At 42.9% G+C, this 14,717-nt stretch overlaps 1 protein-coding gene across 1 annotated transcript in view; it reads right to left on the bottom strand.

Moving 5' to 3' along the window:
* Positions 1 to 14,717, bottom strand: part of LOC103182160 (protocadherin Fat 4) — a 131,503-nt gene that overhangs the window by 82,584 nt on the left and 34,202 nt on the right. Inside the window, 2 exon segments of the mRNA XM_042337891.1 lie at positions 6,611 to 6,785; positions 8,121 to 9,043. Of these exon segments, the coding sequence (XP_042193825.1) occupies positions 6,611 to 6,785; positions 8,121 to 9,043 (1,098 nt within the window).

The raw sequence follows: 14,717 nt of genomic DNA on the forward strand, positions 1-14,717 counted from the left end.
ACACAGTCAGTTCACTTTGCAGCATATTCTATGAAACGCTTTGAAACATCATCCCGATGTGAAAAGAAATTTGACATCAATCAAACTTTGCAAAAGTCATATTAACTGTATGGTTAAAAGATCCCATGGCATGATTCAAAAAGAAAAAGGGAGTTTCTCATAGGGTCCAAGCCAACAATAACAATCCCCCGAATACAATGTGTAATTGACTTCATGGCTGCTTGTTGGACAATGCTGCCCAAAATAATTTGTCACGATGGCCCATAATGGCCTTCAAGTGTGCTGTAATCCAGGCTGTGCCTCATCCCACTTGCTAAGTGGTGCTAGTGTCACTGAATACTGTACACAGCCTTTGTGTAGTTTGATGAATTGGCCCACAACACAACATGCAAATACGTTAACCCTTTAACTATTCAACTGCTGGAATGATGAGTCCACGGTGCAGATCTGGAAGCTGCCCTTTCGCAACTCTACCGCTGTCTTCTTACATTGGAATACATTAGAATATACAGCACAGAAACAGGTCATTTGGCCCAATTGGTCTATGCCAGTGTTTATGCTCCACATGAGCCTACTGCTGCTCTTCCTCAGCCTTATCACTAAAACTATATCAATAATCTATCATTCACTTAACTGCTGTTTGTGGGGCACTACTGTGCACAAAAATTGGCTACCGCATTCACCTACAAAGTGCACAGCCAGTATGCCTTGTGAACCGCTTTGAAATGTTCTCCCGACGTTAAAGGCACTAAATCAAATGTAAGGATTAAGATTATTAAAAGAGCTCAAAGATATGTCCTGCCATTCTGACTTGTGAAGCAGATGTTACGATACATTAAGTAGATATCATGTAGGTGGATTTCATTTTCCATCTCGTCAGTGGACATATAAATATATGAGAGGTCCAAATCTGGGTAACAAGCAAGAATGATCTGTTTGTTAATATTGGATGTCAAAACACGATTCCAGCTGTGCATGATCAACAGATGTTGGACAGTTTCCTGTTTGTTGCATGCTGAAAATATAAATACAGTTAGTGCTTATTTCTCACAGTAAATCGAAATGTTTCATTGTATAAATATGGTTTAAAATAGGTTTTACACTACCCGTGAAAGTGTTTCCACATAGCTCCTGTTCCCCATTTTAAATCACTTTACGGTTAGCTTTTAAAGTTTAATATGCTGGCGTGGTCCAGCTTCAAAGAAAATTACTGCAACTTCCTCATCTTTAAACTTAGTTATGGCACATTGGAGATCAGTCGATATGCTTTCTTTCATTAATAATGGGGCAAAATCACACAAAAAAATTGAAAATCTCGAACTTTCATTACCTTTCTCTTATATATTGCATTTTAGCTATTTTTCGGTGTCTTAATCTGGTATTTATCCTTTTATAGAATTATTTGTTATGTTTCGATAGCTTTTTATTCCTCCGGTGGAAATTTTCATTATATATTACTGATCCTCTTACTACTCTTGAGACGCTATCACATGTGAAGCGTACTGTATAAGTTCGAGAACTATTTATTTATGTCCTTGTGAGGATTCTTGTTCATACCGAGTAACAGTTCTCCACGCAGATAATCTTTTTTCAACCTGCCTGCCCATACTCGTGATACAGGAGATTGACCAGACATAAAATGCCAGTGTAATACCAAGCACCATGTCAAGCATGCAATGTAACACTGCTCCAATGTCAATGGAGAAAAGAAAGTATCAAGAATATTGACTAAAAGCTTCAGTGAAACAAAATATTTTAAAGACTGGGAGAAAGGAAAGAAGGTAAAACAGAAGTCACTGGGAATACGCAGCAGACCAGGCAGCATCTATGGAGAGAGGAAAATGAGTTAACGTTTGCAGGTGATGACCTTTCGTCAAAACGATCTGAAGTGACCTTTCGTCATCGACCTGAAACGTTAACCCATTTTCTCTCTCCATAGATGCTGCCTGACCTGCTGCCTGTTCCCAGCGACTTCTGTTTTTATTTCAGATTTCCAGCATCTGCAGTATTTTGCCTTTTGAAGGCAAAACAGTTTTGGATGAAAAATCCTGATGGCAGGGGGACCCGGGCTGAAGAGACAGCCATCAATTGTAGGATGGCGACAGTGTGGAACAAGCGATAGACCAGAATAGAAAGAGTGCGTGTGTGTGTGTCTGTGTGGAGGGGTATTGCCAACAGGATTGGAAGATATTGTATAATAGGGAAGAACAAGGATGTGAAGGGATTTGAAGGTCAGGACTTGGATCTTAAAGTCAATCCACTGGGATACAAGGAGTTATGTGAGTTGCCAACTATGTGTAAATGGATAATACAAATGAGTTTACATATGGTTTATACCACTTGCTCTCTATAGATACTGACTGAGAGCCAAATAATGGGCACTTTGTGCTGTGGACTCACATTCACTGTTACCTGGTTAAGAACTTAGTTCACTAAAGACCCTTACAGCTGTTATGGAAAAGACATTCATCTCATTCCAATGTGCGTGTGGGCTGCACTGGACTAACAGGCACCCAAACCATGATAAACTACCACTTATAATGCTACAAACAAAAGGTAAGCCTGGCATTGATTTCACTTCACTTTAAAGAGAGACTTAATGAAAAAGTACTTACTGAGATTCTCTATGGATTTTAAACACGCCAGTCAACCTCACGTATGGTTAGTGTTGCCTGACTTGTGTGTAATACCAGTCATATCATTTTGGCTACTGGTCGTATTTGTACAACTGGGATTAAATGTCACTTGAGAGACTTTTGGTGCCAGATTATTGAAAAAAAATATCCCTTGACCATTACAACATTGGACGGGAACAAAATTAATGATCGCTTGAATGCTCAAGTAATTTTTAACCAGACGATTTTCATTATTCGAGACATCTTCCTGACGTGAAACAAACTACAGTTTCACGTCAGGAAGATGAAATCACATAAGCCATATCAGTTGGGACCCTACATTTAATATGATTTCTGCAAAGGTATGAGTTACGTCAAAGTTCTTTTCAGACGTATCAAAGTGTTTCACAGGATGTATCGGAAAGTCCAGCAACTCTGAGGATCATTGGCTAAAAATGGTTCACATTTTTAAAACTAGAACAGGTTAATTAAACATCCGATTCGGTTTTCAGACTGACGTACCTCCGGAAACATTGATGATTACAAGTGTACGTTTCTCCACTTGTCCATAAGGGTCAATAGTTCACAGTCTGCCGCTCTCAAATAGTCAGGCAGGATTTCCAACAAAATTGCACTATAATATAGGATTATTGCTGTACGATCGGGGTAATAAGATGGACAGGTTCAAGTTCTTAGAAAATATAGTCCTGGCATTAAACTGTGTCAAATGAGGTGAGTACGTATTTCCGTTTTGGTTGCTCTCTGCTATCCAGCACACTGTTCATCTTGAAGCAAAGTCTGCTACCTGCTGCACGGCATCAGGGCAAACGAGCATTGCATAAAATCCAGGCCATGGACACCATAAAGCAACTGAACAAACCCGCGTATAGTTCTGTCCATCTAATCGGAGTTAAAGGAATCAGAAGTGAAACGCGCTTCACATTTTGAGTGTCAATATCTTTACGATCCTCATTCTTGAATATTGCTAGTCAGAGTAATGAGCTTCCCAGCGACTTGGCCTGTGACCAAACCTTTTCTCAAAAAAGCATGTGTTAGAGATTCTTTCAGCACTTCACAATGTCTGATGTGCAATCCCTTAAGACTCAAAGACAACTGCGTTTGCAAGGAATTCTTTCCTTTTCCACCTCTGGCGTCTGCATAACACTGGAAATAAAAAAATATGTCTGTGCCTAAAGGACTATTTATATTGTGTTGTAAAATGGCCAGTTCCTGAAACTACCTTGATTAAGGGGGTGGGGATTGCCCAGGAAACCCAGTCGACCAACGGACAGTAGAAGTGGAAATATAAATATAAATCACTATATAAATTCAAGATGTTATGCTGTGCTGTGCTCTCACTAATAATATTCCTTGCATTTGCTATAGCGCCTTTCACTTCGCGAGGGTGTCCGAAAGGGCTTCATAGTGGTGAGACTGTGTGCATTTTGTGGGTGAATGTGGCAGTCAATTTGTGCATAGCAATGTCCTACAAACAGCCATGAAGTGAATGACGAATTCTATTTGGGGGAATTGTTGGCCAGGACAGGCAGATGGGACCTCGGTTTAACGTCTCATCTGAAGAACAGCACCTCCAACAATGCAGTACACCCCTGCAATGGAGTATCAGCTTAGACTATATGAGTTGCAAATCCTTGAACCCACAACCTTCTGACTCCGAGGTGAGAGTGCTACCATCCCAGACTGACTACCTTTCAACATGGACAGAAAATGAAAATAATTATTGAGAGTTTTACTGAGTTTCTCTCCTCCTCCATTTTCTCCCCTTTTTGACACAAAATCATAGACTCCCAAAAACCCTGGAGAAACGGTGGCTTTTTATTTTGTGGGTAAAAGAAGACAACAGCAGTAGTCCTTAGCACTGTATTGTATAGTCACAACAGCTGGAACCCATCATTCAGGTAACATCTATTACTGAACTCTCTCCGGAAAAATAAGCAGAGTAAGGAGTTAAGAGTAGCAGTCTGAAGTCACTTTAAAATTAAATAGCAGAAATATAGAATTGCAGGCCATACTGCTGTATTGCTGATGAATAAAAAAGTGTGTCGCTGATGAATAAAATATCTGGAATGCAAACATCGTTTATCCAGCCAAAAAATAATGAGAAGACTTAGGGAGCTCCTAACTGGCTGCCAGATCCACTTGCTTACCGATCCTCTGACCTACCTGATCCCCAAGGCGAGAAGGATCTATTTTTTCATAGAGTGAGACGCGTGGGATCGAGTCGGGGAGGGGTGGGGTGGGGACAATATAAACCGCATGTACGGGCTCCCCAAAGCTGCTGGCATTTCTCAAGTCTAAAATTCGTGTAAAATACAACGCAAACCGTATTTTGGGAGGGGGACTTGCGCCATTATCAAAACTTTTGCAGCCACTTAACGTTGATGCGAATTGACCTTAGGCATGGGAGGCAGAGTTGTGATTAGTCGAGCATGTCTCACTGTACTTCCCTCCGTTGACAAAGATTGTAATAGCAGGTCAGGTACTGTAACAGCTCGCAACAATTGCAACAATCTGCCTATAACAGATTGCCAGATACTGTACAACAACAACAACAACAACAAAATGACATTTATAGAACACCTTTCACGTCAGGAGGACATCCCAAAGCGCTGAACAGTCAGGTGTCGGGGCCCGAGCATAGGGGAGGGGTGGTGTAGGGGTGAGGGAAGGCAGAGAGGTGGGAGGGAGACAGAACGCACGGTCGAAGAGAAGGGTCTTGAGACCATCCTTGAGGGAGGCGAGGGAGGAAGCGAGGAGAGGGGACCGTGGGATGGAGTTCCAGAGTGTGGGGGCAGAGAGGCTGAAAGCCCGGCCACCGATGGTAGGGTGGGTCGGGCGGGAGACATGGAGCAGGCCGGAGTCCGCTGAACGGAGGGAGCGGGCAGGTTGGTAGGGAGTCAGCAGGTCAGAGAGGTAGGAGGGGGCAAGGCCATGGATGGTCTTAAAGGTGAGGATGAGGATCTTGAATTCGATCGTCTGGGGGACGGGGAGCCAGTGGGTCGGGCAAGGGTGGCAGTGATGGGGTCACGGAGCCTGGTGTAATGAATTATCAGAGACTGTAAGACTGCCAGAGATTTTAACGGACTGCCAAAGAGATTGTAACCAGCTGATGGAGACGGTACCTGGCTGATAACTAGCTGTCAGACTCCGTAACTAGCTGCCTAGGCATTGGAAGACATTGATTCATTTGTTTGCATAATACGGGCTGCAGGGAGGTCAGTCCAACTCACCCTATTCCAATTGGTGGAAAAAAGTAAGCTTGCTCAAAGGTTTGTTGCAATTGGTGTCCGTTTGAGCTTTCTTCGTAAGGTCAAAGGAATGTTAACCCCATTTGCCTAAATAAATCACCCGCAAAATACACAGTCAATTCACTTTATAGTATATTCTGCGAGACCGTTGGATAGCACACTTCTCCAATCAATAGACCCAGTTAATGTTGTACAGGTACCAAAGTGGCAAAGGACTGCTGAACCATGAATATCGCAGGCTCCTTTTACACCGTGGTTCTCAATTTCATATTACTGTTCAATCTTCAACGGTGCTCAAAGTCTGAATAATACTGTACAGAATTCAATGTTCGTACTTTGCAGGTAGAAACTAGAGTAACATCTGTAGACGCTACTGCAGTAAAAGCACAAGGTGAAAGAGACTGGGCTCGACAGTAACGGGCTGGAATGACTTAGAAACACTCAGCAGCTCTGTCCTTCCGCAGATTTCTGTCACATTTGACACAAAAACAACATTCCAATTCCAATAACAACAACTTGCATTTATATAGTCCCGTCACGTGGGATAAGTGTCCCAGAGCGTTTCCAAGAGGCCTTAATGCTTCCAAAACATCACCCAGGTTATGAGGTCCAACGTGGCGAGTTTGAGATTATTAATTTAATCAATCTATCCAACTAACTCCATTAATCAGCTAAAGTATGTGAATCACCAGCATAGGCTATACACATGCGTCCTGTTGCGTTTACCTGAATCCATGGCAATGACGGTCATGATATACTGTGCTGTTGTCTCACGATCCAGGCGCTGGACCAGGCTGAGTTGTCCATCAGGCGTCAAAGTAAAAGCCCCGTCTTCATTTCCATCTACAATGGTGTAAGTCAACTGACTGTTCAGTCCTTGATCATCGTCACGAGCCACAACCTACACAAACACACAAAGCACATAAATCCAGGGATAAATTATATTGACTCGAAACTCAGAGGCAATTTGCAATATCTCATGTTGAGTACGATGTGGTTGTCATTCTTTTGAACATCTATATGGACGTAGGAGTCAAAAAGAGACAAGAGATTATTCTGTTCCATGCATTTCAATGAAGTGGATAAGATGTTGAACTGATAATAATAATCATAATTCTTGTATTTGATATAGTGCCTTATCAAGTCTTCGAGACGTCTCAAAGCGCTTCACAGAATATACTGTAAAGTGCTGTGACTGTGTATTTTGTGAGCGAAATGTGCCAGCCAACTGTGCGCAGCAGCGTCTCACAAACAGTTGTGGATTGAGCGACCAAATTATTATTCATTTGTTATTAGATCTCAGTTTTATTTCAAATCCACTTCATAGAGTACCTGGATATTGAAGATCGTTTGACACTATTCAAAAAGAGAAGGAGGTTTTGTTAGGCATCCTGGCCGACAATCCCCCAGATTAATCAGACATTCACCTTAGAGTTACTTGCAGGAAAGACGTTGCTGGCACAAGCAGCTAATTTTGTTTGCTCACAAAAAAGCACTTGATCTTCAGCTTTAAACGTTAAGCTGGTGTCTCAGGTTAACCAGCTCTAAGATGCTGAGATCCACAGGGCAGCAGGTTCAACAGTGCTGTGGACAGCTCAATGATTATCACAGGCGGCTATGGTCACAATAAGTTGTACAGAGTCGGAGGTNGGGGGTTAGGGGGAGGGTGTTCACCCACGGCCAGTCATCAACTGGGACATTGGCAGGAGTGTAATGGCCGGTGTCTTCAGTGAAAATTTCACCCACAAAATAGAGTCAATTCACTTTACAGTATATTCTGTGAAGCGCTTTGAGACGTCTCGAAGACGTGATAAGGCGCTATATCAAATGCAAGGATTATTTATTATAAACTGAATGCCACATTCTTCATCCCTACATATTGTACAAAGGCTTGGCAATCAGTTTCAGCCAATAAATTTGGTCTGAAAATTCTATTGTTGTGAACTGATCGAGCTTGGCACTCCTACGTTACGACACTAAGCAAAACTTTGAATGAATTGCTATCTTGAGATGACTGCCAACATCTGCTATCCCAATTGGTTTGGGGCTCAGCAGTGCATAGGAAAATCAAAAAAACAAAAAAAAATCACTTTGAAACACTTGTCTGGGTTCAGTCAATGAATCGTTTTGAGCGCAAAATGTTTGTACGAACAGCTTGGAATGTTAACCACCCCATCTGGCTAATTCCAGCCACATGTTTTTTTTAAAAAGGGGGCTGTGTTAGAGTAGCACCAACCTGCAGGGTGGACTTTGGCAGATGCTGCACGTTCTCCTCCACATGCACCGTGTAGGGAGACAGTTCAAAGGATGGTACAAAATCGTTCATGTCTGTGAGATTTATATTGACCAGAACTGTGGCCATCTGTGGGCTGCTTCCACGGTCACTGGCTCGCACAGTCAATGAGTACGAAGGCTTTGTCTCCCGGTCGAGTTGCTTCGCGACTGATATCATACCAGTAACGGAATCGATTCGGAAATCATTGTTCAGATTGCCACTCATAAGAGTGTAGCGGACCTGCCCATTATTGCCTTCATCCGCGTCGGTGGCACAAACTTGAACGAGATCGATGCCGCTCAGTGTGTTTTCACTGATCTCTACCTTGTAGCCAGGCTGCTGGAAGACCGGCACATTATCATTCACATCCAGTACAATAACTGTAATGTCCATAGAGGAGGAGAGAGATGGCTGACCCTTGTCTGTGGCGATCACGGTCAAAGTGTAATTGGAAATGTCTTCCCTGTCCAGTTGGCCTGTCAGTCGTAGCTCTCCATCGATGGTTCCGATACTGAACTTGGTCCCTGAAGACATCCGCAGGGTGTACTCTACATAGCTGTTGGGTCCGCTGTCGGGATCAGTGGCTTGGGCTTTGTAGACAATTGTGTTCAGCGGAGAGTTTTCCTGTACGTAGGTCATCTTGGAGGAAATAAACCTTGGCGGGCTATCGTTGACGTCGAGCAGAATAACAGATACCTGCGCTGTGCTCGTGAGCCGGATGCCCGGGGTCTCAGCTAAGTCATGAGCCCTAATAATCAGGTTATAGAATGACTGACTTTCCCGATCCATTTGTTGCTCAACACTCAGAATGCCGTCGCTGCTGATACTGAAATGATCCAAAGAGTCGCCCGAAGCAATGGTGTACGCCAACTGAGAATTGGGTCCTGTCAATAGAAAAGAAGTAAACAACGCTCTGAGTACGTTGCATTGCTGACACATAGCAATTCAGATATTAGTCCACTTAAATTCATGTGAAATTGTGCACAAGAGTGGTTCAGATGAAAAAAAAGGCCTTTTTGTTCCATTTTGGTCCAAGATCACAACATTGATTTGGATGAAGAAGGCCCTTTGCCTGATCTTATCCTTTCAGAATACCCACCTTACCGTCTTCCAATCACATTAAGCTACTTTTTAAATGAGTCCAGTGACCTGCCCTCACCCACACTTATGTCAACCTATCGCTAACTGCCCTCTGAGTAAAGAAAAACTTTCTGGTGTCTGCCCTGAAATTGCCCTTTACAATTCTAACAACACATCATCTTGGCCTCAGCTACCCTTCCCGGTAAACTGCTTAAGTCGTTAATTGACTTCTGGATTAAAACATGTATTTTCCTGGTGTTTGACTTGAAATTGCCCTTTGCAAACCTATACCTGTCCTCTCGTTCCGCTTTGGTGTATCTGAAAGCATTGTCACAGCAATACATGATTCATTCCTTATTGACCAACCACATGTATATTTCTCATAGGAATTCCTGGAATTCTATCCACTGACATTCACAAACAGCAAAATCACCGAGCCATCTAGAGCTATCATGAAGTTAATACAACCACTATACATCCAACAAAATTCAATTTACTTCATGCTGACTGTAACAGGCCAAATTATATGTTCGACTATCACATGATTAATTAAACTCCTGTAATGCCAGTGTCCTCAGTTCCCCTTTTCTGTCATTTGTTGTAAAAACAAATTTCCCTTGGGGCTAAATGCAGTGAATATGATGTATGCTTACAATGGAATTTTCCCATGAGCAGAGGCCATTTAACTGGATGCACTTAGTGGCAAGAGGAATTTCTCACCCTCAGCCTATAACATTTCGGCAGGTCAAGGGATTTCACCACATCAAATAATCTGGAGATTTACTGTATTGGAGCTGTGCGTGCTACAAGACCAGAACATGGGTGCTGGCAGTGCAAAATGTGTAATTACTAGAAAAGGGCTTGTTTTCAAGAGTCAGATTGGAATTTAAGGGGGGCCGGGGGCGCGGGAGGTGGAAATCAGCTTTCATTCGGCCTCTGCCCTAAGCACCAAAATCCCTCGAAAAAAAAACGACTTTGAAACGTAATCCATCAGAATCCAGTCAGAAAGGATTTAGATGCAGTTTATGTGAGATAGCTTCACTGTGCAGTTATACTGAGTGCCTCAAGTATGAACGTCTTCTGCGCACACACACACACACTCCAACAAATAGTGGACTGAATCAAACACCACTGAAGATCTCGTAAAATTGCAAAAGACTCAGGGACGTAAACAGCAGTAGATTAAACCTCTCTGGACTCGGTTGGCACCAGCCTGCTTCAACCACACGTTGCCAAACAACAACTTTGTAAATAACAGGAAATGCACAGATAACACGCGTAGTTTAATCCCTGAAGCCGAACGGTCAGACGATGCAACACAAGGGGAAAGAAATTAAAGCAAAGAGACTGGCGGGAAAAATTCTCAAATGAAATACATAAACTCAAATCAGTTTCGGATCAAAGCTCAGCTTGAAAGGAAAGATATGGGATCTCCAAAGGCACTTCAGCCATCTTGTCCTCGCTTTCTGCTCCATTAGTGGGCTAACTAATTAAGCACTAAGATAGGACCACCGTCCACACTCTGAGCTGACCTTTCCTTGCCCCTCTTGCCTCCACAGTAAAGCGTTGACATTTGGCTGAATAAGAACGAATGCTCGAGCATTTAGAGCAAACACTTGAGTCTCTCTTTAAGATACCCCAGGTCTACCTCCCAAAGGCCACATATGCAATCTTGATGCGAGAGCTTGGCCAGATTATGGCCTTCCCTTCGAGATGCATCACTGAACAGCCCAACAAAGTATACAATTCATCTTACACAAGGGTCGTAAGTTTGAATCCCAGGCTCCACTAGCAATTAAACTTGCCTGCCCTGTTGAGTGAGCTTTTCCAGCAGCGTTGCCACATGTGTGGTCTGAGACCCAGCAGGTTATTTACAGTTGTTTATTCTGTAATCCAGAAGAAATGCTAACCTCAGGTCCTATGGGGTCATGACTCCCATCAGTATTTTGATTGTTAAAATTCTACACTCGTTTTATCATTGTACCACACAAGCACACAGGATAAAAAGCATTACTAGCACAGACCAACTGGGGTCAGGCACAGGAAATGTTGCATGTTACTGAGTGGCTCTGGCAAGATTCAAAGACCATCACAATATCATAGGTTAGGTTCCACTGTATTTCTGCAACTCACTGCAATGGATCCCTCTGATCTCTGATGTACAAATCAAAATGCTCCAGTGTGGTGTGATCAGCGTTCAAAAAAGATGCGTGAGGCAAAATTATGGATGGGTGATGTGATAATTATGACCTGTGATAATCATCACATGGTTAATAAATGGCCAGTCGATAAGAAGTCTGACTTTGGATGTGACTCAAAGTGTCAGTTAGTTGGATATTGGCTTAAAGTAAACAAAAATAAATCGGAGTTAAGACAGTATCTCGCAAACCAAAACTCCAATACAATGAACTGTTGAGCAACAAGTCCGATGGCTACGTGGAGTCCTGTAGCTCAGAGGTTAGAGCACTCACTCACAAGCGAGAGACCTGGGTTCGATTCCCGGAGGGCGAAATGTTGGGCAAGTTTCCTTACTCCACACGCCTCTGTTTGCCTAGCAGTAAGTAGGAATCCGGTCGTTAGCCGATTGGCAGATCGCTTTTCTGGGGTAATGATTCCTTCAAATTTTTTTAAAAAACACAATAATTTGGTCACTCAACCCACAACTCTTTGTGGGACACTGCTGTATGCAATTGGCTGCCGAGTTTCACCCACAAAATAAAGTCAATTCACTTTACAGTATATTCTGTCAAGCGCTTTGAGACGTCTCAGAGACGCGATCAAATGCAACAATTATTATTAGTACTTTAGGCCGGGGGGAGGGGGGGGGGGGGGGAAAGGTGGTACGTTTAAAGAGGAAAGTCTTGAGGCGGACCCTGAAGGAAACAAATCAAAGGGAATTCGGGGTGGAGTTCCATAGTGTGGGGGTAAAGGCTATTAGGAATGAGATGAAGATGGCAAGAAAGAAAGGTTGAGGTCAGGACACTGGACTCATTTAAGAACAGCCTCTTAATGCTGCAATGGGAAGACAATGCGAGTCAGTACGGAATTCAGCTCACTGTGGGTTGAAGTGCCTCACTTCTCTTGTTAGATGGAAAACCAATTCCTCCACAATGCCACACATTATCTGGTGATATTTCCAGCAGCCTTATTATTTTAATGAGTGCTCCTAAAATAAAATAATAAAAATGCAGGGTTACGTGGCCTTCTTTTTAATAAAAAAGGAGGCATGTGTAACGATACATGTGTAATTACTGTTTGTGGCAGGGCTACAAGGCAAGAGAGAAGCAACACTGGGCATAACAAAGTGAGCTCTCTGCTTACCCATGACTATAATTGCAGTCTACTTTCTTTTTATTTGGGTACTGGCTGCACATCCCACTGGGCCTTAAACACAGATAGCAAACAGCATTTCAGGTCAAGCTAATTACAGAGTTAATTGGGAAAAGCCAAAATGTCCGGCGTAGCATGGGCTTCGATACTTTCTGCAGGATAAGGCTTTGCTGTGGCTCAACAATGTGATACCAAATTGACCCAAGAGGTTTGTGAAAACAGTGGTGGCTCTGGCTTTGATTGTTATAAATAGCGATCTAGTGGTCTTTGCAAGGAGATATCCCATTATAAAGACCAGTGACAAACAGTCATCAGAGGCTAGGGAAGTGAAGACTTCCTCCCGCCCACACAGAGTCTGCCTCTATAATAATAATAACGATAATAATAGTTCTTGCATTCGATATAGTGCCTTATCACGTCATCGAAACAACAACAACAACAAAATTACATTTATAGAGCGCCTTTCACGTCGGGAGGACGTCCCAAGTTGCTGGACAGTCAGGGTCTCAAAGCGCTTCACAGAATTTTTGTGTAAAGTACAGTGACTATATTTGTAGGCAAACGCAACTGCCATCAATGTCCCACAAACAGCCATAAAGTGAGTAACCAATTTTATTGGAGGGATTATTGGCCAAGACACTGGGGGAAACTCCTTCTCTTTTTGGCTATTGCGCAGGAATCAAAACCCCTTTCGAGGCTAGCCTCTACTGCTCTCTCTTTGTTTCTGAGTAAGGCAGCAGTAGAGGCTAGCCTCAAAAGGGAATCCATCATGATGGACATAGAAACAGAATGAAACAGTAACAGACTCTATTTATCCTACAATCCAATTTACATTTAGATAGTGACTTTCACGTCGGGAGGACATGGGTCTCGAAGTGTTTATTGGCTGTTGTGCAAGAAGCCCAGCTCATTTGAGGCTTGCCTTAAAATCGTTTGGGACACGAAGCACAATTTTGTTTTTCTTACGCCTTCCCCTAAATGTTACCCTACTTAAAGGGCGCTATACAAATGCAAGTAGCTGTTACTGAAGAGAGGAGCCTCTGCTGGTAAACATGTGGAGAAATGAACACTAATTGTAGGAATCGGGGGGTAAGTCTGAAACCGCTACCCTGATATTTCAAACCAGTTCAGTCCCACAGAATGTTTACAGCACGGAAGAATGCCACTCGGCCCATTTTATGTGTGATGGGCTTAGCTCCTCCAACGCAATTGTGTGTTCTTATCCCATTCCCCTGCTCTTTCCTCCATAACATTTAGTACTTAGCCCATTTCAACTCGAGTGCTGTTATGGACTCAGCTTCAACAGCTTGCCTGATAGTTACAGAATTGTGCAAAGCGGATATTTATCAGGCTGTTCTACAACCATTACCGACTTGAATACTGGAACAAATCACGCCACGACCAAAGGTTTTGTGCCCCAATCGAAATGTACAACGCACTTTGAGTTGGAGAAAATACAACATTTAGATGACCCGGTGGTGTTACACTGGTAGCTGTGAGATCCTGTTGAAACTACCATAAGAGTTTAACTCTGAAACTAGCACCTGAATTTATCTCTTAACAAAAATAAATTGAATGGGATATTCAGTGGCATTCATACAGAAACAAATGAAATTTCTGCTAGGAATATGAAGCAAGCGGTATAGTACGCAGCTACTCCTAGCAACGTAATGCCTTGCACGTCTAATGGTACAGTACGCACTGCTGAGTTGCCTTGTGAGTTGGAGGGGAAGGAGGAAGAACATTATAGACTCACTTCAATGGCAGACAGGGCACCCATTCACACTACCAAAATCCTGTAATAAAGCTCTTAACCCACCCTCAGCAGGGGATTGATGCTTCACTGGTACCCGTATGGTAGATGCACACTGCCAGGTCTGTTCTACAGTGGAGACTAGGTTAGATTTGTAACAGTACATGCTTGACAGCGTAAATGGGATATAAGAACCTATTGTGTGTTGGAAGGATGAAAGACGGGAAATCTTATGAAACTCGTCCATCCTGGGGATCAGTCATGTTTGCCAATACATCACCAGAGTCTTATCTTAAGTCTGATGCTGCATTTAACACTGACTAATTAGACTAACTGGGTCATTAAACACGAATGCTGTAAACAATTTCTTCCACTCAGAGTTTCCAATTCCCACA

This window comes from Callorhinchus milii, unplaced genomic scaffold (assembly GCF_018977255.1).
Source record: "Callorhinchus milii isolate IMCB2004 unplaced genomic scaffold, IMCB_Cmil_1.0 Scaffold1, whole genome shotgun sequence".
NCBI classification, from domain to species: Eukaryota; Metazoa; Chordata; class Chondrichthyes; order Chimaeriformes; family Callorhinchidae; genus Callorhinchus; species Callorhinchus milii.